Source organism: Melanostigma gelatinosum, assembly GCF_949748355.1.
Source record: "Melanostigma gelatinosum genome assembly, chromosome: 7".
In the NCBI taxonomy this organism is placed as follows: Eukaryota; Metazoa; Chordata; class Actinopteri; order Perciformes; family Zoarcidae; genus Melanostigma; species Melanostigma gelatinosum.
The window spans coordinates 25840148-25864153 of record NC_136640.1 but is presented as its reverse complement, the minus strand read 5'-3'; the positions used below and the strand labels follow the sequence as shown (position 1 = coordinate 25864153).

Genomic DNA, 24006 nt, shown 5'->3' with positions numbered 1-24006 from the left:
TCAAGCTTGGGTTCTTTATCTTCTGAGCCTTCTGAGCATCAGCTCCTCCGCAGGGGAGGGCCTGTCACTTCGGTAGCGGTCGTTCAGGGCTTTGGCGATGTCCAGGGTCTTAGTGCTCCATTCTCTCGAGTTGGCATTTTTCCCAATCCAACTTTTCACCAAGCCAATGGTCCTTTCCACCACCCCGTTGGCCTGGGGGGTGTATGGGGGAGAGTAGATCCTCATTACCCCATGCTGTTGGCACCACTGGTCCACCTTTGCGTTGCGAAAATGCATTCCGTTGTCAGTCCTGAGCTCCTTAGGCACCCCTAAGTAGCCACAGACTTGGTCCAGCTGTCACGGGAGTTCACGGGTAGGACCCAAATGCAGACCACAGGAGACAAAGTCCAATGAAACAGGTTTATTTGGTAGACAAGTGGGTGGCTGGTGTGAGTCCCGTGGCTCGACACCGGGGGCTGGTAGCTCGACGGTGTGATGTCCCGTGGCTCGACACTGAAGAGTTGACAGATCGACGGTGTGATGTCCCGTGGCTCGACACCGAAGAGTTGACAGATCGACGGTGTGATGTCCCGTGGCTCGACACCGGAGAGTTCGTAGATCGCCCAGTACTTTCCACCCGTAGCAGAGAGGAGAGAGATTAGCACAGGAAGATACCATGGGGTTTACTCACGACACGGCGGACGCTACCGAGGCAGAAGACAATACAGACTGACGCCCCAAGCCTGCAGGCCCAGGGCTTATATGCTGCCGGGTAACGAGCCAGATTGTCCGCAGCTGGCATCCATCAGAGCGGTAGCAGTGGGAGGAGTCTGGAGGCAGGTCCGAGAAAACACCAAGCACATGGCATAACAAAACACACACAGGGGAATGACAGACACATGAGGAGAGGAGATTGGAGGGGAAACAGAGGTAACCACACAGTGGGTCAGACAGGGATCCTGACAGTACCCCCCCCCCCTCAACGGGAGCCTCCAGGCGGTCTGCCAGTCTTGTCCGGGTGCCGTCGATGAAAATCCCGAACGAGAGTGGGGTCGAGGATCCTAGACCGGGGCACCCATGAGCGTTCCTCAGGACCGTAACCCTCCCAGTCCACGAGGTATTGGAAACCCCGACCCCGAGGGCGAACATCCAACAGTCTGTTGACCGTATGCGCTGGACCTCCGTCGATGAGTCGGGCGGGTGGTGGGGGTCTGGCCGGAGGGCACAGGGCACAGGTGGACACCGGTTTGATCAGCGACACGTGGAACGTCGGGTGGATCCTCATGGATGAGGGAAGCTTCAGACGAACTGCGGACGGGTTGATAATTGCCTGGACCACAAACGGACCGATGAACCGGGGAGACAACTTCCGGGATTCGGTCCGTAATGGGATGTCCCTGGCGGAGAGCCACACCATTTGACCGACTTGGTAATGTGGAGCAGGGATGCGGCGGCGATCCGCAAAACGCTTATTCTGTTCCGCCGTGCGGAGAAGGGCGGCCCGGGTCTCCCTCCACACCTTCCTACAGCGACGAAGGTGGCGCTGCACTGAGGGAACAGCTATCTCCACCTCCTGGGCGGGGAACAGAGGTGGCTGGTAACCCAGGGAGGCCTCGAATGGAGTGTGGCCCGTAGCCGATGATGTATGGGAGTTGTGGGCATATACCACCCAAGGCAGGTGAGTACTCCAGCTGGAGGGATTCGATGCTGCCACGCAGCGGAGGGAGGCCTCGAGCTCCTGATTAAGCCTCTCCGTCTGCCCGTTGGACTGGGGGTGGAACCCCGAGGACAGACTGATGGTTGCGCCGAGGGCCCGGCCGAAGGCTCTCCAGACCTGGGATACGAACTGCGGGCCTCGGTCCGACACAATGTCCACCGGGATCCCATGCAGACGGAACACCTGGCTGACCATGATATCCGCCGCCTCCTGAGCTGAGGGAAGCTTGGGCAGAGCGAGGAAGTGAGCCGCCTTGGAGAAGCGGTCAACCACCGTAACGATGACCGTGTTTCCATGAGAGGGTGGCAGGCCCGTGACGAAGTCCAGGGCGATATGGGACCAGGGACGATGAGGCGCCGGGAGGGGTTGCAGCAAGCCGGCGGGAGGTCGGTGTGACGCCTTATTGCGGGCACAGGTTGAGCAGGCGAGGACAAAGGCTCTAGTATCGGCCTCCAGCGATGTCCACCAAAAGGTTCTCCGAAGCAGATCAATGGTGCGTCTGACGCCAGGGTGACAGGAGAACCGAGAGGTGTGCGCCCACTGGAGCACTTGGGAGCGTGCGGACAGGGGAACAAAGAGGCGGCCGGGAGGCCCGCCTCCGGGATCTGGCTGGGTTCGGAGAGCGTCCTGCACCACTGATTCGATCTCCCAGGTGAGAGCGGCTGCCACACAGGTTGTAGGGAGGATGGTCCCAGGACTGGAGGAGCGACCCTCGGGAGAGAACTGGCGAGAGAGAGCATCAGGCTTGGTATTCTTGTGGCCTGGGCGGTAGGAGATGGTGAAGTCAAACCGTCCGAAGAATAATGACCACCGAGCCTGGCGAGAGTTTAACCGCTTGGCCGTCCGAATGTACTCGAGGTTCCTATGGTCTGTCCAGACCACGAACGGATGAACAGCCCCCTCTAGCCAGTGTCTCCACTCCTCGAGAGCCAGCTTAATAGCCAGCAGTTCCCGGTTTCCCACATCGTAGTTCCTCTCTGCTGGGTTCAACCGGCGGGAATAGTAGGCGCAAGGGCGCAACTTCGAGTCCGAGTCCGACTGTTGAGACAGGATGGCCCCCACACCTGTGTCAGAGGCGTCCACCTCAACAACGAACTGACGGGTGTCGTCGGGCTGAATCAGGATGGGGGCGGAGGAGAACCGTTCCTTGAGGAGCTTGAATGCCCGACCGGCCTCCGGTGTCCATACAAATATGGTCTTGGAAGAGGTGAGCCCAGTGAGCGGGGCTGCGAGGTTACTGTAGTTCCTGATGAATCGACGGTAGAAGTTGGCAAACCCCAGAAACTGTTGGAGCTGTTTCCGGGAGGAGGGAGTCGGCCACTCAGTTACCGCCTTGACCTTTTCTGGATCCGTTCTTACTTGACCCCTCTCAATGATGAATCCCAGGAACTGAACTGAGGTCACATGGAACTCACATTTCTCCGCCTTCACAAACAGTTTGTTCTCCAGTAGGCGCTGGAGGACCAACCGAACGTGGCGCTGATGCTCCAGAAGGTCCGCAGAGTAGATGAGGATATCATCGATGTACACGAACACAAAACGGTTCAGGAAGTCCCGGAGTACGTCGTTTACCAACGCCTGGAAAACTGCTGGGGCATTGGATAGTCCAAACGGCATGACCAAGTACTCGAAGTGACCGAGGGGGGTGTTGAACCCCGTCTTCCACTCATCTCCTGCTCGGATCCGCACCAGGTGGTATGCATTGCGAAGGTCAACGACTGTGAGATGTATTCCTCCATGGATGCCTTCTCCGGCCTAGACAGGTTATATAACCGACTGGAAGGAAGCGGAGCGCCCGGGTGGAGGTCAATAGCGCAGTCGTAGGGACGGTGAGGTGGTAAGGAGAGGGCCCGGCTCTTGCTAAACACTTCCCCGATGTCATGGTAGGCGGTGGGCACGGAGGCGAGATCTGGCAAAGGCTCGTGATAGTCCTGGGGAGGTCCTCCAGGGGGTTGCGCCGATCTTAGGCAGTTAGCATGACAGTCGGGGCTCCATGCGGCAATCCTCCCTGCCGCCCAGTCAATCCGAGGGTTATGGGTGGTGAGCCAAGGGTGGCCCAGAACTAGGGGGTTCTGCGGAGAAGGAAAAACGTAAAACTGAAGTCTCTCTCTGTGATTACCGGACAGGATGAGCTGCAGCGGCTGGGTCCGGTGAGTGACTCGGGCTAGGAAGCTGCCGTCTAGGGCATTGACCACTAGCGGACGCTCTAGTCTCTCCAAGGGAATCTGGACTCTGGCGATAAACTCCGTGTCCATGAAATTCTGTTCTGCTCCAGAGTCCACCAGAGCCGAGAGAGAGAGAGAGCGAGAGTGCAGCGAGAGAGATGCCGGCAACAACAGTCTTGGTAGGGAGTCTCGAGAAGGCTCGGGTCCGCTCACCAGTATCCCAACCTTTACTGGCGAGCGCCCCCGTTTGACCGAACCGGACAGGAGGAAAGGGAATGTCCCAGGCGGCCACAGTACAGGCACTCGCCTGCTCTGATCCGCCTATCTCTCTCCCGTGGCGAAAGGTGGGCACGCCCGAGCTGCATAGGCTCCTCCTCCGGCGTGGAAAAGGGGACAGAATCCCAAGCCTGAGGCCCTCTCCGCTCCTCCGGATAGGCTGACGCCGGAGCACGCAGGCGGAAGCTGGAAGAGGGCGATGTCACGGGTGATGCCCCTAGGGACCTGTAGTTCCTCTCACGTCGCCTCTGCCGCATCCGATTATCCAGCCCGATCGAGAGCTTAATCAGCTCCTCCAACGAACCGGCCTTATTACAGGTTGCCAGTTCATCCTTCATGGCTTCGGATAGCCCGTGAAGGAAAACTCCCCTGAGCGCCGTCTCTCCCCACCCGGACTCGGCGGCGAGAATGCGGAAGTCCACTGCGTGTTCTGCTACACTCGCCTGACCCTGTCGCAAGCGGAGGAGGCGTTGAGCTGCATCCTCGGAGTCCACTGGGTGGTCGAAAACCCTCCTCAGATCCTCCACAAAGTCGACATAATCCACAAGATTAGGCTGGTCGATGCTCAGTGTGTTCGTGGCCCAGTCCAAAGCCCTTCCCCGCAGTAAGCCGACCACGTAAGAAACCCTGGACCTGTCTGAGGCGAAAATCTGGGGCTGTCGGTCAAACACCTGCCTGCATTGAAACAGGAAGCCCCGGCATCTCCCCAGCGTTCCGTCATAGGGCTCCGGAGGTGGCACGGGGGACTCCCGAACCGGCGGGGCGAGGCCTGGAGAGGGGAGTGCAGGTGATGGGTCCGGGGCTGGAGCCGGCTGAAGCTGGCCTGTCCGAACCAGTCCCTGCAAGATGCGGCCAACCTCAGAGACCTCACCTGCCATGGATTGCAGGGCTTGACGCATCTCCATGAGCATCTGCTGGTGTGCCTCCAGCTGCGTGCTATGTCCGGCCAGCGTAGCTGCTCCTGTGGTCGCTGCGTCCATTTTATGGTCAGTCTGTTCTGTCACGGGAGTTCACGGGTAGGACCCAAATGCAGACCACAGGAGACAAAGTCCAATGAAACAGGTTTATTTGGTAGACAAGTGGGTGGCTGGTGTGAGTCCCGTGGCTCGACACCGGGGGCTGGTAGCTCGACGGTGTGATGTCCCGTGGCTCGACACTGAAGAGTTGACAGATCGACGGTGTGATGTCCCGTGGCTCGACACCGAAGAGTTGACAGATCGACGGTGTGATGTCCCGTGGCTCGACACCGGAGAGTTCGTAGATCGCCCAGTACTTTCCACCCGTAGCAGAGAGGAGAGAGATTAGCACAGGAAGATACCATGGGGTTTACTCACGACACGGCGGACGCTACCGAGGCAGAAGACAATACAGACTGACGCCCCAAGCCTGCAGGCCCAGGGCTTATATGCTGCCGGGTAACGAGCCAGATTGTCCGCAGCTGGCATCCATCAGAGCGGTAGCAGTGGGAGGAGTCTGGAGGCAGGTCCGAGAAAACACCAAGCACATGGCATAACAAAACACACACAGGGGAATGACAGACACATGAGGAGAGGAGATTGGAGGGGAAACAGAGGTAACCACACAGTGGGTCAGACAGGGATCCTGACACCAGCATGCTAACAACACTGTTGCCGTTAGCTTTTCTTACTGCTTTTGTGGTTACATACCCTGACATGGAGTCCACTAGCACCAACAGGTACTTTTCTCCGCTTTTACCCGGTACCCCTAAGGGTCCTGCCACATCCATGCAGATAGAACCCCAGGGTACGGTACTTTTAATGGTGAGTCATTCCACTCTTTGTCCTCTCCTTCCTGCGTTGTATCGACCATACAACTCACAGTCTTTTAGGATTCTGGGGACTTCTTTTTCAGGAATCCAGAGTCGCTGCTTTTCCAGTTCCCTTCGCGTTGGAACGGTGCCTGCATGTCCAAGTGCTCCATGCACTGCCTGCACCACCTCCTTCACATTCTCTTCTGGGACTACCCGTCCTTTGGGCAAATCTTCCCACTTCTCGATCCCAACAAAGACAATTTGTCTCATCTGGACGAAACGATCCACTTCTTCGTTTCCTTGCCAATGAGTTCCTACTCGCGTGTGGGCCCTCTGGTGCACCACTTCGAGCTCCATTGTTAGCCGCAATTCGGCTATTTTTCTCCATAGGTTTTCGTGAGCTACTTTCTTGTTTTTAGCACTCTCAAAACCATTTTCTTCCCATATGGACAGGTCTTCGTTAAGGGCCTGAGCACAGTAATAACTATCAGTTATGACTCTTGCTCTTTTCACCCTTCTTCGCTCCAACTCGAGCAAACCTTCCAGTATCGCTGTCACCTCCCCGGTCTGGGCACTGCCGGGGACTTGGCCTCGTTGTCTGGAGCGCTCCTTCTCATTGTGCTTGAGAATGAAGCCCCAGTAGGCGTTGTCGTCTTGTCCTTTTCGCGATCCGTCTGTGTATAGAGTCCACTCTAACGGTTCGGATGGCGTCTCGTCCTGTGTCCTCTTTTTCTTACTCACGGGTTGTGCAGGGCCGATTTCGAGGTCTGGGTCCAGCAGGATGTCTTCCCAACGCCCCCACCTCGCGTTCGTCGCCTTCGTGCTCTCTACCGTGGCTTTTCTGAGGAATCGATGGACCTGGCTTTGTGTGAGGACCCTGATGCCCTGCCCCTGAGCAAGGTCTTTCAGGGTGCTCCAATACCTTGCTAGAACTGCCAATTCCTTCTCTTCTGCTGGATATTTCTTTTCCACGGAGGACAGGGTGTAGCCCCACAAAGTGACGATTCCCCCGCCTTCGTTGCACACTTTTACCACTGCGTCGTCGTCGTTGCAACTGACCTCTGCCACCAGCTTCGTTGTCAGGCTTCGTGGCTCCAGCCGCAAAGCTTCTTTAATGGCTGTCCGCAGGTTTTCCAAACTGTTTTGATCCGTTGCGGTCCATTCCCACTTCTTGTGGCCGTCTTCTGGCTTTTCTTTTCTTAGTTTTACATACAATGGTCTTGCATACTTCTGGTACTACCCCATGAGGCTACACTCGCGGTATTCCCTCTGATGGCGAGTCAGCGCTGATAGCTCGTTCATCTTGTTGGGGAGAGACCGTACGTTTCCCATGATCATGGAGGGGAGGACGGGTCTAAAACGTCTCCTCCTGGCGTGACACTCTGCCCCAGCGCGGCCTCCCCATCTCTTCCTCCTCAGCTGGCGGGGAACCTCGGGTCTCTCCTCCGGTAGTAGCACCGCCGTGTCCCTAACGGCTGATCCCTGGTGTAAACAATGGTGCTGGATCCCCGGACAGGTGGTGAAAAGTGCAATAAGTAGCAGATAAAAAACGACAAACTCGAAAGAACTAGCTGCCATAGTGCACTATTGTCAAAGCAGATAAACAAGTGGAAAAAAAGTAACAAAAATAAGACAATATAAAGAAAAAGCTCAGTGGTGAGCAGGAGCTGCTGTAAAGGCTGCCACTCGTATGGAGCCGGAAGTACTTCTAACATCGGAGTGTTAATAGGTTAATAATTGGTTTGTAATATATATACACAAACAAACTAAAAATACTTCTTTTACAAATTGGGAATCCATCATTTATAAAGTATGAAAGCACAATCATGAAACCTATAATAATCAAGCTTATTAATCAAGAATAAAACATTTATAACTGTTGTTATGAGTTGCATACTAATAAGTGTTAATATAGGAACAATGATTTACAAATTATGAATTAAGTGTTTACTCATACTTAACTAATGCTTCATAGCGTGTAGTTATAACGTGTTACCGAATACATATTTGAAAGCAATACAGAACGACTGAGAGCCTTATTGCATCCACTATATTTGTATATTTAGAATTTTCATCTGGTGCATGGTCTTTGATTTCCACTATTCATGGGGGAGGAGCCTGATAACCCCGCATATGTATCCCCACCAATGTTGAAACCAAACCTCCGCCCTTGACCTCATTGCACCCCTTAGTGATATTACCAAAATCCGATCTCATGCAGAAGACAGACAAAAGAGTTTTGTGTTGAGACACAATAGCCAGTGTCAAAGAAGAGACCTACAATCTATGTACAATTCACAATGTATTCAAAATTGATAATCATAGAGCTACATGACATACAATCTTCTTATGGACAAAAGTGATTTAAACATGAGTAAAATATCCTTATTGACCTTATAATTCAAAGCCTTTTTATCTTGTGACATGTGAGGAAACAAACTGGTATTTCAGAATTGGTTGGTCTATGAAAGCATGATTCAGGATATCTATGACATATTTCTGGTGAAATCCTCTTATACTGTAGAATCCAAACATACTGGAAGGGAGGGGAGCGTAATGGACCTGTATTTTTGAAATGAACAGTGAATTGCTCTACTGTCACAGCAGCTGCTATGCAAGCTATATATCTGCACTGCTTGCCCAGAGACGGCTGGAGAACTATTGTTGATGAAAAATTTAAAAGCTAATTGAAGCCATCCATCTGACTGTAGGCCAACACCATGCTCAGTGATTTAACAGCTTAAAAAGGGGCAATGATTTGGACACAAATGGACAATGGCTGAGTGGATCCAGACCCATATTGCACAGGGACAACACAGTGTCTGAATAAATACAAACTAAGCCTGGCATAGTTCACACTATTATTAAAGTATCAGCATGTCACCACATATACAGTGCCTTGCATAAGTATTCACCCCCCTTGGATGTTTCATCCTTTTGTTGCTTTTATACATGAAATCATGGTCAATACAATTTGTCTTTTTTGACAAGAATTTGCGAAAAAAAAACTCTTTAATATCAAAGTGAAAACAGATTTTTACAAAATAATGTCAATTAATTAAAAACATATACGGTAAAGTAAAGATTGCATAAGTATTCACCCCCTTCAGGTCAGTATTTAGTAAATGCACCTCTGGCTGCAATCACAGCACTGAGTGTGTGTGTGGATATGTCTCACTCAGGCTGGCACATCTGGACACGAAGATTTTTTTCTATTCTTCTTCAAAACAGCTCAAGCTCTGTCAGGTTGCTCAGTGATCGGGCGTGAACAGGTCTTTTCAAGTCCAGCCACAGATTCTGGATTGGATTGAGGTCTGGGCTTTGACTTCCACTTCTTGTCTTTGAACCATTCTGTGGAGCTTTTGCTGTATGCTTGGGGTCGTTGTCTTGCTAGAGAATAAATCTTCTCCCAAGTCGTAGTTCTCTTGCTGACTGAGTCAGATTATCCTCCAGGTTTTGGGGATATTTTTCTGCATTCATGTTCCCCTCTACCTTTACAAGCCTTCCAGGGCCTGCTGCTGAGGAGCATCCCCAGAGCATGATGCTGTCACCACGCTTCACGGTGGCGATGGTGCGTTTGTGGTGATGTGCAGTGTTTGGTGTTCACCAAACATAGCGTCTAGTCTGATGGCCAAAAAGCTCAATTTTTGTCTCATCAGACCAAAGAACCATCTTCCAATTGACCTTGGAGTCTCCCACATGCCTTTGGGTGAATTTTTTCAACAGTGGCTTTCTCTTTACCACTCTTCCATAAAGGCCAGATTTGTGGAGTACACGACTAATAGTTGTCCTGTGGACAGATTCTCCCACCTCAGCTGTGGATCTTTGCAGCTCCTCCAGAGTTACCATGGGCCTCTTGGTTGCTCCTCTGATTTATTTTCTCCTTGTACGGTTTGTCAGTTTGGGTGAACGGCCTTCTCTTGGTAGGTTTATAGTTGTGCCATATTCTTTCCATTTTCTGATGATGGATTTTATGGTGCTCCGTGAGATGTTCAAAGCTTGGGATGTTTTTTTATAACCTAACCCTACTTCACACTTCTCCACAACTTTACCCCTGACCGGTTTGGTGAGCTCCTTGGTCTTCATGATGCTGTTTGTTCAGTAATTGCTCTCTAACAAACTCTGAGGCCTTCACAGAACACGTTTATTTATACGGAGATTAAATTTCAGACAGGTGGACCCTATCTACTAATTATGTGACTTGTGAAGGCAATTGGTCGCACCAGATCTTTGTTAGGGGTTATACAGTAAAGGGGGTGAATACATATGCACTCAACACTTTTCAGATTTGTATTTGTAAATAATTTTGAAATCCATGTAAACTATTTTGTATTGGTCCATTCCATACAATCCCAATGAAATATATTTGAATCTGTGGTTATACCATGACAAAATGTAGAAAAGTCCAAGGGGGGTGAATACTTATGCAAGTCACTGTATATACATATATGCAGATATGAAAGTATAAAGTAGGTCAATTCATTTTCATTTTTAATGTCCAAACCAATGAAATATATAGATTTTCTATAGACGGCACTTTGTAGCCAGTACACACAACTGATTTTCAATTACTCAACCAGGTAAGAAGACGGAAAATGTAAAAAAAACTGGCCAAGAGTAAATAAAAAGACCTTTGGACACCATGGTAGGCGCAAAAACATTAGTAACACATAAATCCCACACATCTTCTCTGTCCCACTAGAACCAGTCCACTCAGCCTCTCTGTCCCACTAGAACCAGTCCACTCATCCTCTCTGTCCCACTAGAACCAGTCCACTCATCCTCTCTGTCCCACTAGAACCAGCCCACTCATCTTCTCTGTCCCATTAGAATCAGTAATAAGACAACTTTGGATTCCCTGGAAGGTGCATTTATCTTCTTGGTAGAGATGAGGTGTTCGTTGAAAGCCATAACTTTTCATTGAATATCATACAAATCAGATGTTTTTAATAGTTACCATCAATCTCAATTTTAACAAATATGATATCACATCTATGTAGCTGTCTTTTGACCAAAATAACTACTATACTTATAAAGTATACACCTTTCCATCAATTTAGTAGATTACATGTATATCAGTAGTACATTTATTAAGTAGGAATCTTCCATGACACCAGGCTTGCTGGAGAAAATCAGGAGTCCAACATATGCAGTATTGATGGATGTTGCTCTTACCTGGACCTCCACTCCATAGCCCATATAGACAGTGATGACGTAGCTGCAGTCCATAGTGGAGTGAAAAGCAGAGCTGGACTGTGGCGGAGCCTCTATGTATCCTTCTGCCCCAGTCAAGTTCAGCTGGCAGGGAACTGCAAGGACAAACAGCAGCATGGCAATGAGACTGATGGAAGCAATGCAGACACACACACACGCCATTCAAGTCATTCATTTACCCAAATTCACAAACATTTAACCCTAACATACTTAATCTATGCAAGCTGGTTTTAGCTGGTGAATTTCCCCTCATAACAGTATTCATGGCAACCGTGAATTGTCCCGAGATGGCACTGAGGCCATGGGACAACAAAAACTCTCAGCTGTTAAGTTCTTTAAACCATCAAAATGTCCTTTCCCTAACCGTAACAATCATTTTAGGTGTGCAATGGTCATACGTGTCATTTTGGAAGGCATTGACACAAATTCTATTTTGTGGTTAATTGTAAATATGGAGTGAAATTAGGTGTACTCACGAATGCATGTTCCAATCTAAACACAAATACCAAGCAACTTGAACACTTGTAAAACAGTTTGACAAATGCACGAATCACAATCTGAATAAATATTTATATTTGCATACAGACTTTTAACTTCAACTTCATAGATCTGATCATCAGAATCAGCTTTATTGGCCATGTGTGCTTACGCATACATGGAATTTGTCTCCGGTTTCCACTCCGCTCTCAATGTACAAACACAAATTTACAATAAACAAGAAAATAAATGTATAAAGAATAAAAAAGGGCAGCAAAAAAAGTAGAACGGATGTAGGTATATATATATATACATACATGTGACATATATCATGTTTGCCTTCGTAAAACTTCATGTGTATAGAAATGTCAAAGTATTTGTGACATTTTTTGTATTTATTTACAGATTGTTAAAGAGGTTGTGTGCACCGATTACCTGATACGCACGGATCAGGTTACATTTGTATGTGGAGTTTTGATACTATTTTCACCGTCTCCAGCTCCACGCAGATCCACAAATGCATGCTGCGTTTAAGTGAATGTGTAAAACTAGTACATCTGGGATTTTGGTTAAATTGTATGTAATTTCAAAGTGGAAAAGACATTGTCTTCTAAATTTACAGAATAGTTTGCCGCCCCTTGGTAAGAACACATACATCTACCAACTATATACTCTATGCAGTATAGTAGCCCATGAATGTAAATATATTGTTTAAATAAGCCACTGCTAGGTGGTGGACGTTGTTTGTGTTTTTCCAATTATGGAATGTTATTTCATGTATTTACACATGTTCAAAATGCTTGATATTTGTGTGTAGATTGGAACACGCATTTGTAAGTACCTAAAATTATACACAAATCTTACTTTTTGTTTTAAGATCAAGTTATACACATTTAAGACCATTTTGAGATCTATTTAACTCCACAAATAAAGTCTCATTGGCCTACACTCAGGCCAAAATGTCAACTTTGCACAGCACAACTAGCTGAGCCTAATGTGATCTGGGGGGCCTGCCTCAGGCAAAACTTGACATTTTGATCTCTTTCTTTTCAAATCTTTTCATTGATTTTGCAATACTTTAGACAGAGGTAGAACAGGTCTACCCCCAAAAGGTTGTGATGTACAGCATATTACATTCATTTGCAAGTCTCTTGGAGGTAGTGTAACTGTGACAAACTGCCACTGAATACAGAAATTACAAATTCAACGAACAAACAAACACCACTCTGAGGAGGTATAGTATAAAGCTTGATTCAACCAGAGAAAAAGAATCCTCAGAATGACAACCACCAAAATAAAAACAGAAATTAAGACAAAGTCTTCTAGTTCACTTTTTGGATTGCAGCGTCATTCAAATAGTTTATGAAAGGTTTCCAGGTCTCTTCAAAGGCTTCACTGGAGTCTCTCAGTGAGAATCTGATCTTTTCAAGTTTTAAGATCTCTATTAACCAACTGTTATGTGAAGGCGGGAGGACGTGTTTCCACTTGAATAGTATGAGGCGTCTAGCTAGAAGTGTCGTAAAACAATGATTTTGTCATAAAGATTGGAATATGTTGAAACAGATAGAATTTGGGAAGAATTACCATTTTCATGAGGCTGATGCAGCCAATGAGGGACAGGGGAAGAGCAGACCAGCGGGTTATATCGGATTTACAGTTGTCAACAAGAGGACGAAAGTTTTTGGCGAATAGATCTTTAAATTATGGTGTAATGACCACCCTACGTATCTAAATCCTTCCGTGGTCACCTTGAATGGAAAAAGAGATTGTGGTAGTGCCTTGGCTAACGCATTTATGGGGAGAAGTTCACTTTTATGAAAGTTTAATTTGTAACCAGAATATTTTCCGAATTCGAGTAGAATATCTTTGACAACTGAAAGGGATGAAACAGGATTGGAGACGTATAACAAGAGATAATCCGCATAAAGTGACAGTTTGTGTGTGATTCCCATCCTGGAAATACCCTCGAATCCCACTTCCCCCTGGAGCCAGATGGCTAAAGGCTCAATGGCCAAAGGAAACAGAAGGGGTGAGAGGGGACAACCTTGTCTGGTGCCACGGCATAAAGTGAAAGGGCAGGATTTTACACTGTTAGTGAGAATGAAAGCAGTCGGAGAATTATAGAGCAACTCGATCCAGGCTATAAAGTCTGAGCTAAAGCCAAATCTTCCCAAAATATAGTATAGATACTTCCATTCGACCCTGTCGAAGGCCTTCTCAGCATCTAAAGATAATATTGCCTCAGGGGTGTCGTGATTTGGGGAGCTGATTATGTTAAGTAGTCGCCTAGTGTTAAATGAGGAATTCCGTCCTGCCATGAAGCCTGTTTGGTCTGCAGAGATCAGAGATGGTAGAGCTTTCTGCAGACGTGTAGATAGAACCTTGGCTAAGATCTTCTGGTCAACATTCAGAAGGGATATGGGCCTGTAGTTGTTGCATAATAGAGGGTCTTTGTCTTTTTTCAGTAGGAGACAAATGGTGGCTTCAGATAGTGTTGGGGGTAGCCGTCCTTTTGTAAAGGATTCATTATATACTTTTGTCAGCAGTGGGGAGACTAGGTTGGAGTATGTTTTGTAAAATTCTACTATGAACCCATCCGGGGCCTGGTGATTTGCCATTCTGTAGTAGTTTAATTGCCTCTTGCACTTCCGTAGTCGAGATTTTGGGGAACGGGATTGATTCCAAAGGGTTATGCCCCCTCCACACTTCAGGTGGGCAGTCTGATGAGTAAATATCTGAATAATAACTCAAAAAACATCATTCACCATCTTAGGATCAGTAACCACATTTCCTGAGGGTGACTCAATCCTAGGGATCAGTCTCGACAGCGCCCTAGCCCTGGTCTGGTGAGCCAAAAGTTGACCTGCCTTATCTCCCATTTCAAAATAATGTTGCTTTGAGTGTAGTAATTGCTTTTCGATCTTAGCTGTTGACAGGAGGTCATACTCAGCCTGGAGCTTGAGGCGTTGATTGTAAAGTGCAGGGGTAGGAGTGTTAGCATATTCCACATCAACTTCCTGAAGTCGGTCTGATAACTCTACCAGCTTAGCCGATTGTGATCTTCTCAGGTATGAGGTGTAAGAGATAGCTTGGCCCCGTAGGTACGCTTTACATTCCTCCCAGAGAACTCCTCTAGAGATGTCGGGAGTGTCATTGATCTGGAAAAAATTAGAAATTTCTGCTGAGAGAGTTTTTTAAACTGTGTGTTCGATAGCATTGTGGGACATAGCCTCCACTGTCTTGATAAAAAGCTATGATTAGGAAAGCATATGTCAATTGAAGTAGGGGCATGGTCTGAGATCACAATACTATGGTATGTACTGGAGTTGGTCCAGTGTAAAAGTCTATTGTCAATGAGGAAGAAGTCAATTCTTGAATACGTGTGATGAACGTGGGAGAAAAAGGAAAAGGCCCGCGCCGATGGATTAGCGCAGGGGTCTCTAACTGGCGGACTGCGGTCCGGATCCGGACCCAGATGCAGTTGCATCTGGACCCAGCGAGTTTTTACTTTTAAGCGCAACTATTGATAAAAGCGGCAAATGAAGCGCACTACGAGACAAAGAACAACTCCTTTGAGCAAACGTACCCACTCACATCTGAAATGAAGACACAGAAAATAAACCTAACAGCCCAAAATGATCAGAATCCTAACGCATGAATTCACTGTCCAACAATGATGTTACCAGAGAGAATAGAGCTGAAACAAGTGGTTTAATAACCACAGATAAAGTCCATGCTCACTGATTTATCTTTTTAGAAGACAAAAATATTATATTGTGACTTTTTTATTGACATCACTTCACATCTGAATGAACTGGATTTAAAGCTGCAGGAAAATTCAGTGAAATTAATGTTTCTAAAATGAATTACTTTATTTTAAGATGCACATTTTTCAAAAGCTTTCTGTTATGTCAGTTATTCTTTAATCCAGCCCTTATTGTACTTGAAATGAGAAGAACATTTATTTATGTATTTCTATGTATTATTTATAATCCATCCAGTTAAATTTGAAAATTGAGAATAATAATTGTTAAAATATAATTACATAATTGATGTGTACTTTCTGTATTTGATTTGACAGTTGTTGACTACACAGAGACATTGTTATACTACTAGGCTTCTTCAATATATATATGGCACTAAATAGCATGAGTTAGATATTATTGTAATGTTTCGGACCTTTGCCCGAGGAGATTTTCTCAATCTGGACCTTTTGGAATTTTAGTTGAAGACCCCTGGATTAGCGGATCGCCATGGATCACTGAGGCCAAGTTGTTCTGTAAATGTCTTCAGTTCAAATGTTCAAATGTTACATTTTTACTGATAATAATAGCGTCCCCTCTTGATCTATTTGAAAACTTGGAGTGAAATATGGAATTCATCCACAGTCTCCTGATGCGCGAGATATCGGATGGTTTAAGATGAGTTTCTTGAAGAAAGATAATGTCCCCTTGAAGCTGTTGAATGTGTTGAACACCTGGCCTCTTTTGACAGCTCCATTGACTCCCTTAACGTTCCATGAGACAAGACGACAGCTGTAGGAAATTTGAGTGTAGAAGTGTGTTTTAAGAAATTATAATAGAAGTGTTTAATGATTCATAATTAGAAGTGTTTTGGAAATACATAATTAGAATAATCATAATTGTAGAAGTGTTTTAGGATTAGTAGCTAGAAGTTTATCTTAGTAGAATTTGTAGCACCTTCATTTTCTGTGAAGCTTTTGCCAAAAGTTGCAAATTCTTATCTTTTACATAGAATGTTTATCATAGAAGGGTTAAGCCATAACAGTCATTTAATGTATTCAGAGTGAGCCTTAGGGACAGAGAGATTTTCTAGATAGCCCATTTGCAGGATCCAAGCCTGATGCCAGGAGGAGGCAACCAACATTAGCCAATGGGGATAAGGATGGACAAAGGGGGGGGGGGGGGGGTTCAAACTGTATGAGGGAGGGCTTCGAAAAGTCCTTTTCTCTTCTTGCTTTGCCCTCAGCTTGGACACATGTCTACGTGCTGAGGCGTTAGTGAATAGCTTTTTTGTGCGGGTTTTTCTTTTGTTTTATATTCTGTTAGTAGTGTACTTCATTGTGTAATTGTATTAACTTCAGTAGGATTAAATTATTTTTAAATTGTAAACCAGTTTTGGTAGATTTATTAAGAAGCGGCGCTGCTGAAGACTTCAGCACCGCGTGAGCACAGGCCTACTCTCTCTGTGGGGTAGATTCAAGCCCCCACACAGCCCCTGTTTGTAGATGTCATGGCGCTACACATGGGTCATGACAATTGTGTGACGGGGAGGAGAGAGACACAAACAAAAAAAATAAAACACACCCATAACATAAGGGAACAGTAACAATTCCCAGATCCTCTAAGGCAGGGATTCCCAAAGTGTGGAGCTGGCTCTAGGAGGTGCGCGAGAGGAAAAATGTAATGGTGGTCTCATGGTTCAGTCCTGTCTCCTAAAAATTACGTTTCCCCAAAACTAAAATGCATTCATAATTACGTTTGACCATGAACGTATTTTCTCCCTGATTACAAATATGTTTCTCATCAACATATCTTTGCCATACTCTAGTCTTTATTATTTTTCTGTGATCTGCCTCGGCTCTACCCTGCCACCCACAAGTTGTTGACCCGCGGCCTGTTCCGAGGGCTGACAGACCTGACGATCGGGTGCCTCGCGGCAGGGGGCGGCTGGAGACCTCGCGTCCCGGCGCCAACGGGTGAGCGCCCGCCACTCGGAACCATAAAACCAAGTCCCGGATTTCACCCGGGGGATATTCTGGAGGTATTGTGACCGGGTGATGTGCCTCGTTGCTGGGGAATTATGAGCCGAGAGGTATATATTACAACTCGGTGTTGTTCCCGTGCGTGGATGAGCGCATTTCTGCCGGAGACAGGCGGGGTGTTGTGGTAGTATTCTGACCATGTAATAGGGAGAAGGAGAGGCGGTGGTGGCGAGGGAAAAAAATGTTAAAGAGATGGTGGAATGTATGATTGGAGAGAGAGAAGCAAATAAGTTGGACGTGATCCCGCGTCCAACAACAGTGGCGCATCGATGCTTTCTCCGAAGACATCCTGGCTACATTAGTCGGTCGCGTGAAGAAGAGTGAGTTTTACTCTCTGCAAGTAGGCGAGTCTATGTGGCCAATCTGGCCAATCTTCTGATGTACGTCCGTTACCTTTGCACTAATAGGCAATTTGGACTTCAAGACCCTATTTCTACCTGGTTACAACATGTTCTGTATCTGGATACGTCATGTAAATAGTAACATCTGATCACAGGCCTTTTCCTTCATGCATTTATTTATTACTGTGTTCTCATCAGTGGCGGGCCGTGCATTTTATACCTGGGCCTTCAGTGCTGTCCTGCAGCTGAAACACCACCTAATAACCTCATGATGGCGCCACAGCTACGGTTATTTGTTTCTAGGGGTGTAACAATAGACGTATTCATATTAAACCGTTCGGTACGAGGCTTACGAACCGAACAATACGTTTTAATAATACTAGTGCATTTGGAAAATGCAGAAGCTTAAATTGTGGGAAATATAATGTTTTCGGTGGACTGTGCTCACGTAGGAGACAACGGGCTGTGACCTCTGAACCCAAAACAAAAGACAGCTGAGGCACCGTGTGTGTTCTGGGAGGCTACGCTAAACTAGCTTATCAAACAATAACTTTGTTAAGCATGACGGTATGCTTCGTAATTAACGGACAATGCATACAGTCCAAATCTATATAATTAACACAAACTCACAAGAACCAGTCACATATATTCATATGATAACAAAGCAACAAATCAATCCAGCAGACCTGCAGCAACACGCATTCTGCTATACACTCGAGGGCCATTCAGATATTAGATGGAAAAAAACAAACGCAGTTGACTTACAAACTCCATCCTCCTTTCTTTGCTAACAAAGAATTTAATCTCACGGTTAAATCCCAACTCACAAATCCATTTCTCCTCCTTCAGCCATTGAGTGTTAAAAAAACAAAGCTAGGTAAAAAAAATAAAATCTACACCAAGCAAAATGCAAAAAATGTCATAATTTCTTCCATATCTTTCAATTTGAACTCTTACTACTCAGACTAAGCCTCTGCTGAAGTTTCGTTTTCCAATAGTCACGCGCTCGCCCACTGACCAATCACAGCACACGCTGCACCTGGACACTGAGCTGCACGCAGATGGGCAGTATTTCTATTACTTGTATTTGAAATACGTATTTCAATTACTTTTGAGTATTTTGTAATTTGTATTTGATAGGGCCGATAAAAATAACGTAATTTCTAACAAAATACTTTAGAGTGGAGTAATTTTGTATTTAAAATACTCAAAATACTTTGTCCACAAATCAAAAAACAGTTCACGAGTTCAGTCTTCAGATCTTCAAGTTTAACGTATTGTCTGTCAAGTTAAATATTTTATCTGAGTCTGACAGATATCAACTAGCTTGATGTATAATTGGTCTGGGTCTGGCTACATAGCCTATTGTATATACATGGTGATGGTTATAATATCAAGCTCGATGCTAACATGCTAATGACGCTAGCATGCAGTCTAGGCCAGTGATTCTTAACCATAGGGCCGCGGCCCATGATTGGGCCGCGAGCGCCACCTAGAGGGCCGCGTACAAGTTTCAGTTTTGCACCTGTGGGCCGCGAGGGCCGCGGGACCGCATAGGTTATCAATTGAAGACACCAGAGATATTACTTTCATCCATGAGACGCTCAGTTACAATATAGCTTCCCACCACCTGGTGGCGGTAATGCGTCAGTCAGTTGTTAACAAGCTGCAATAAGCAGAAGAAGACACTCAGCTAGCCGCTAGCCTGTAGCGAAAGTTATGGATAAGTTATTAAAAAGAAAAAATGAAGACGACAGTGGTGCCATACCCCCCAAAAGTCTAAATGTGTGTGCAAGTACAACCCTGACTTTCTTAAGTACGGCTTTGTGAACGGAGGCAACGAGGCAGAGCCGAGGGCTCAGTGTGTGGAATGTGGGCTAATGCTATCAAACGAAGCACTGAAGCCTTCAAAAATAAAGCGACACCAAGCGACGAAACATCCAACGCTCGTGGGAAAGCCTGTTGGGCTTCTTGTTGTGTATGCAGGTTTACATACACATGATAATAAATGTCTTTGCGATCATCACATTGTATCATCTCATTTATTTAACAAGGGTTTTGCCTGTTCAACACCGGCATCCTCGATCCCCTCCCCTTCCGTTCCTACGGCTTGTTTGCGCAAATACATCACAAAACATGTCCGTGTTTGGTATCCCAGCATGCCCAAAATCCTCATCTTTGCAAAGAAATCATCGATTTTCTTTCATTTCTTATGGTTTCTCCACAAAAGGAGCCCACACACACACTGTCCAAAGTCGCCATAACCGCTGCAAGTCGTATCTTGCAGCATTTCGACGGAAAAAGACACATTACAGACCCGACAACGTGCTAGCGGATGTTACCATGGAGCTACTGCATTCAGAAAACGCTAGTACTTATAGTACAAACCTTATCCTCCGTTTCCATAAGCCGTCAACCAACGTTTGCGTAACTGAGCTATTCTCATTCTCGTTTGTGCGCTCGGTCGCAGCCATTAAGCACAGCAAGTCCGCTACTCACACACCATGTCTTTGACCATATATACGTAGTTTTTGCAATTTGCAAAGGCTAAAAATAAAAGGAAAATAATATAATATCAAAATATAAAGGGAGAAACACCTTTAGTGTGTCAGAATATCATGTGGTTACCATGTGTCCATTTGGGTCTCCAAATGTTCTTTTAGAGCTCCGCCTGGATCTCTTCATGGAAGAAACACTGTAGAATGGTCATACTTTGTCCAATATTCTTAAAATTTGAGGCAGTTGTTCACTGATAGTGTAGTTACAGCCCTATACTGTCCTTTACCTGTACAGATACAGCCACCGGCAGTTATTTATACTGAAACATACTTTTTTATTTTATGCGGACAAAGATCTTAAATTTTTACTGACTCCAAAGGCCCACTGCTCTGTTTCTGTATGACCTACAGGTTGTCTGACACTTTTGATGCATATAGTCAGAGTGGGCCCCGGGACACTTTGTACTTGAAAAGTTGGGCCCGGAGGTCAAAAAGGTTAAGAACCCCTGGTCTAGGCTAGTGCATAGCCAGTGTTTAGCAAGTTAATAGAGTAGCTAGCTATATGAAGAGGGAGATTGGGAGCTTGTATGTTCATGATAACCTTATCAAGAGACGTTTGACCATCTAATCTTGCACTGTATTACAAGTTATGCTGTATCTTCTCAATGTGAATGTCATAATGCCATATAAATTACTGGCAGATAATATAGTTCACAGTTAGCCAGGCTATGACAGTAGATGTCCATTTGTTAAAAAAAACATTAAATATCCAATTTATTTTATTTAAAAGGCATATTATGAAAGTATTGTTAGTTTTATTACTTCATACATTCTACAGTTGGCCAGGTGGACAACATGTCTCAGCAAGATTATGTTCAAGAAGAACCATCAACAAGCACAGATGTGCTTCGTTACATGTCTGTGACTGTTCTTCCTTTTTGTGGGCTTCACCAGAGCTTTGTGTACATTATATATAATTATATTATATCATATAGCCCAAACCGGAATGCTCTGCTATACCAAATTGTGAGAAAATGGAAAATCCAGAAAAAAGTATTTCCTATATTTTAAATACAAAATACATTTATTGTATTTTGTTACATTTTCTGGCACCAGTATTTTGTATTTTATTTTGATACATTTGAGGGGTATTTTGTATTTTGTATCAAAATACATTTTGATTAGGGGTGTAACGGTTCACAAAATTCACGGTTCGGTTCGGTACGATGCAGTGAAGCACGTTTCGGTACAGCAGAAAACTATAAATGCCAGAGAAATGTACTTGATTTTAAAATATATTTATTCATTACAACTAACATCATAAAGTTATTCTTTGACTTTGAACAATGATGGAACTATACCTGAGTGACCCATCTTCTGGGGTGTCTTCTTTGCAACACATAAGCATAACAAACAAAAACTGCTCCTTAATGTTATGTAGTATTGTTACTTACATCTTGTATTGTTACTTACATCTTGCAAAAGAGACTTTTAATCTCAATGGGACTACCTGGTTAAATAAAGATTTAAAAAAAAAAAAAAAAAAAATCTTTTTTTTATTCAAACGTATTCGGTTCGTCATGCGTACCGAACCGTGATCCTCGTACCGAACGGTTCAATACGAATACGCGTACCGTTACACCCCTAATGTAAACTGTGACTAAATGGGCCTTGGAGAAATATTAAAATCTTACGGCTCAGGACAGGAGGGCTCTACAGCTGGTAATTAAAACCAACCAGAACATCATTGGTACCATCTACCCTTACCTAGACTTTGCATGGTGGTGGTGGTTGTCTCCTCCTCATTACTGCCTGGCCTCACATTGTGCTTCAGTCCAGGCTGACCGGACCTCACTGCATCTTTCTCCTTTGCGGCAGTAGCAGCAGCAGAGGGAATGCTGGCAGCATGTTCTGCAGCCACGCTGGTGACTGGAACAGGGGTGTTGGAGAGTGAAGTGGCTGCTAATGCGTGCATTACAAGGGTTGTTTGCTCGTTGGAGATTTCAGCACTCTCATCTGAAGCCCCAGACGGCAGGGTGGAGAAGGTGCGCTGAGAGCTGGATAACCCGCTGTCTTCGAAGTAGTTGGGCTGACCCTGAGGGTGTTGGATGGGATGTCGGTAGAGTGAGTGGTGGTTCGGGAAGTTGACAGGTGGGACGGTGGTGACAACAAGGAGCCTCTGTCCTGTGTCCTGGGTGGTGGGGTACAGTCTGGCCTCGCTCTCTGGAGGGCGTCCCTGGGTGATAGAGCCACCATCCTCAGAGACAGAGGCTGTGGAAAATGAAAGAGAATAACAGACATTGTTGGATGGATGTTGATTTGTACCACAGGCTCAATGATCACTTGGCTGTACAGGTGCAGAGATGTCTGGCTTTACTTTCCTACCTGTTCTCTGCTTTGGATCCAAACCTTTCCATCCACTATTATTTAACACACTGCCAATCCCATTTCAAATTGGTTAATTATAGAGAAGGGTACTACAGCAAGCAACCAGCCTGTGCCATAACATCTCTGCAATAAAGGCTAAGCATCCTTCAATCCAAAAAACACTGAGTGCAATATTTAATTTATTTTCCTCTATTTATTCACTTTTTGACTAACCATTTTAATTAAAAACAAAACCGTAAAATAATCTTTGTCATCTTTCTTTATCACACGTATTTCACACGTCAAAATAACAATGTAATTATCTGTCACAGGAGGTATTTGATGACCTGGGACTGAGAAATAAAAGAGAAAGTCCAGCCAGAGGTAGGGTCTCTGTAGAACCAGACACCACCACACAATTCTAGTGGGTCAGAAGTGATGACTGAGAGGGTTATTTCTGAATTAGTCCATACATTGTTTTTAGGAAACCGCTGCATATTATAAGCTTCATTTGGTTTTTGATAAGTATAACTCACAGGCAGTGAAGGAATCAGGGCCAGATGAAAGGAGTTAGGGTGCTTTAAACAGTGTGTGCATGTCGTCCCCTCCCCCCCCCATATCAGAATTTACAACAATTACAATTACATTCCATGAACAACTGGGTGCAACCCAAGGATGCCCTCAAGGAGTCGAATGTTTCCGCCGTTATCCCCATTTGTACAATTAGAGCTTCTCAGCAGGCTTACTACCCGACTACCTGATCCCAGGTTCTCAGTGTGTCACGGAGTGTGTCTTTGATTAAATGCAAAATTAATAAGGAATGTGCACCATGTGAGCATTATACCACCTGAAATAATAAAGCCAAGACAAGATTTTTACTCTCATCACCCATCGCTAAACTACAGGTTTTTATCGAGACACGTATGAGGAACATACTACCACATACTAATTGCCACACAATAGGGGCCTTTGGGGCCCTGAAGGTCCCAGGGAAGGAAATGCAACATTGGAAGCTTTTGCAGCAGTGGAGAGCAGATGACCAATCACCATATAGCAACATGCAATATTTTCAATACCTGATGGGGTGAAATTGCACATTGTGTCGCACTGTACAAAAGTCCATGACTTTACTGATTTAGTGTTAAATTTAGCAGATGCTGTCAACTGCAAACCAGGAAGGACTGACCAGACATTTTTTGTCTGCTACAATTCTGCTACAATTAAACTTTGCTGCTGTGTAGTGTTTATGTGGGGGCTCGTCCCATTCGCACTCTTCACTGTAACCTGTTGCTCCAAGTGAATGACTTACCAGTAAATGAAACAATCTTGACCACACCAGATAAGTCACAAACAAAGAAAAGAAGGCCAGAAAAGCCAATGGAAATCGCAACTGACAGACAAAGTGAAGATTTGGCG

At 45.7% G+C, this 24006-nt stretch overlaps 1 protein-coding gene across 1 annotated transcript in view; it reads right to left on the bottom strand.

The window, feature by feature from the left end:
- sez6b (seizure related 6 homolog b) overlaps positions 1–11212 on the bottom strand; it is a gene marked incomplete at its 3' end in the record, with an annotated part of 165605 nt that extends 154393 nt beyond the window's left edge. The window contains exon 1 of the mRNA XM_079272313.1: positions 11084–11212. Within this exon, the coding sequence (XP_079128439.1) occupies positions 11084–11137 (54 nt within the window). The 5' untranslated portion in view covers positions 11138–11212. The remainder of the gene's footprint in view (positions 1–11083) is intronic.
- Between the last annotated feature and the right edge of the window lie 12794 nt (positions 11213–24006).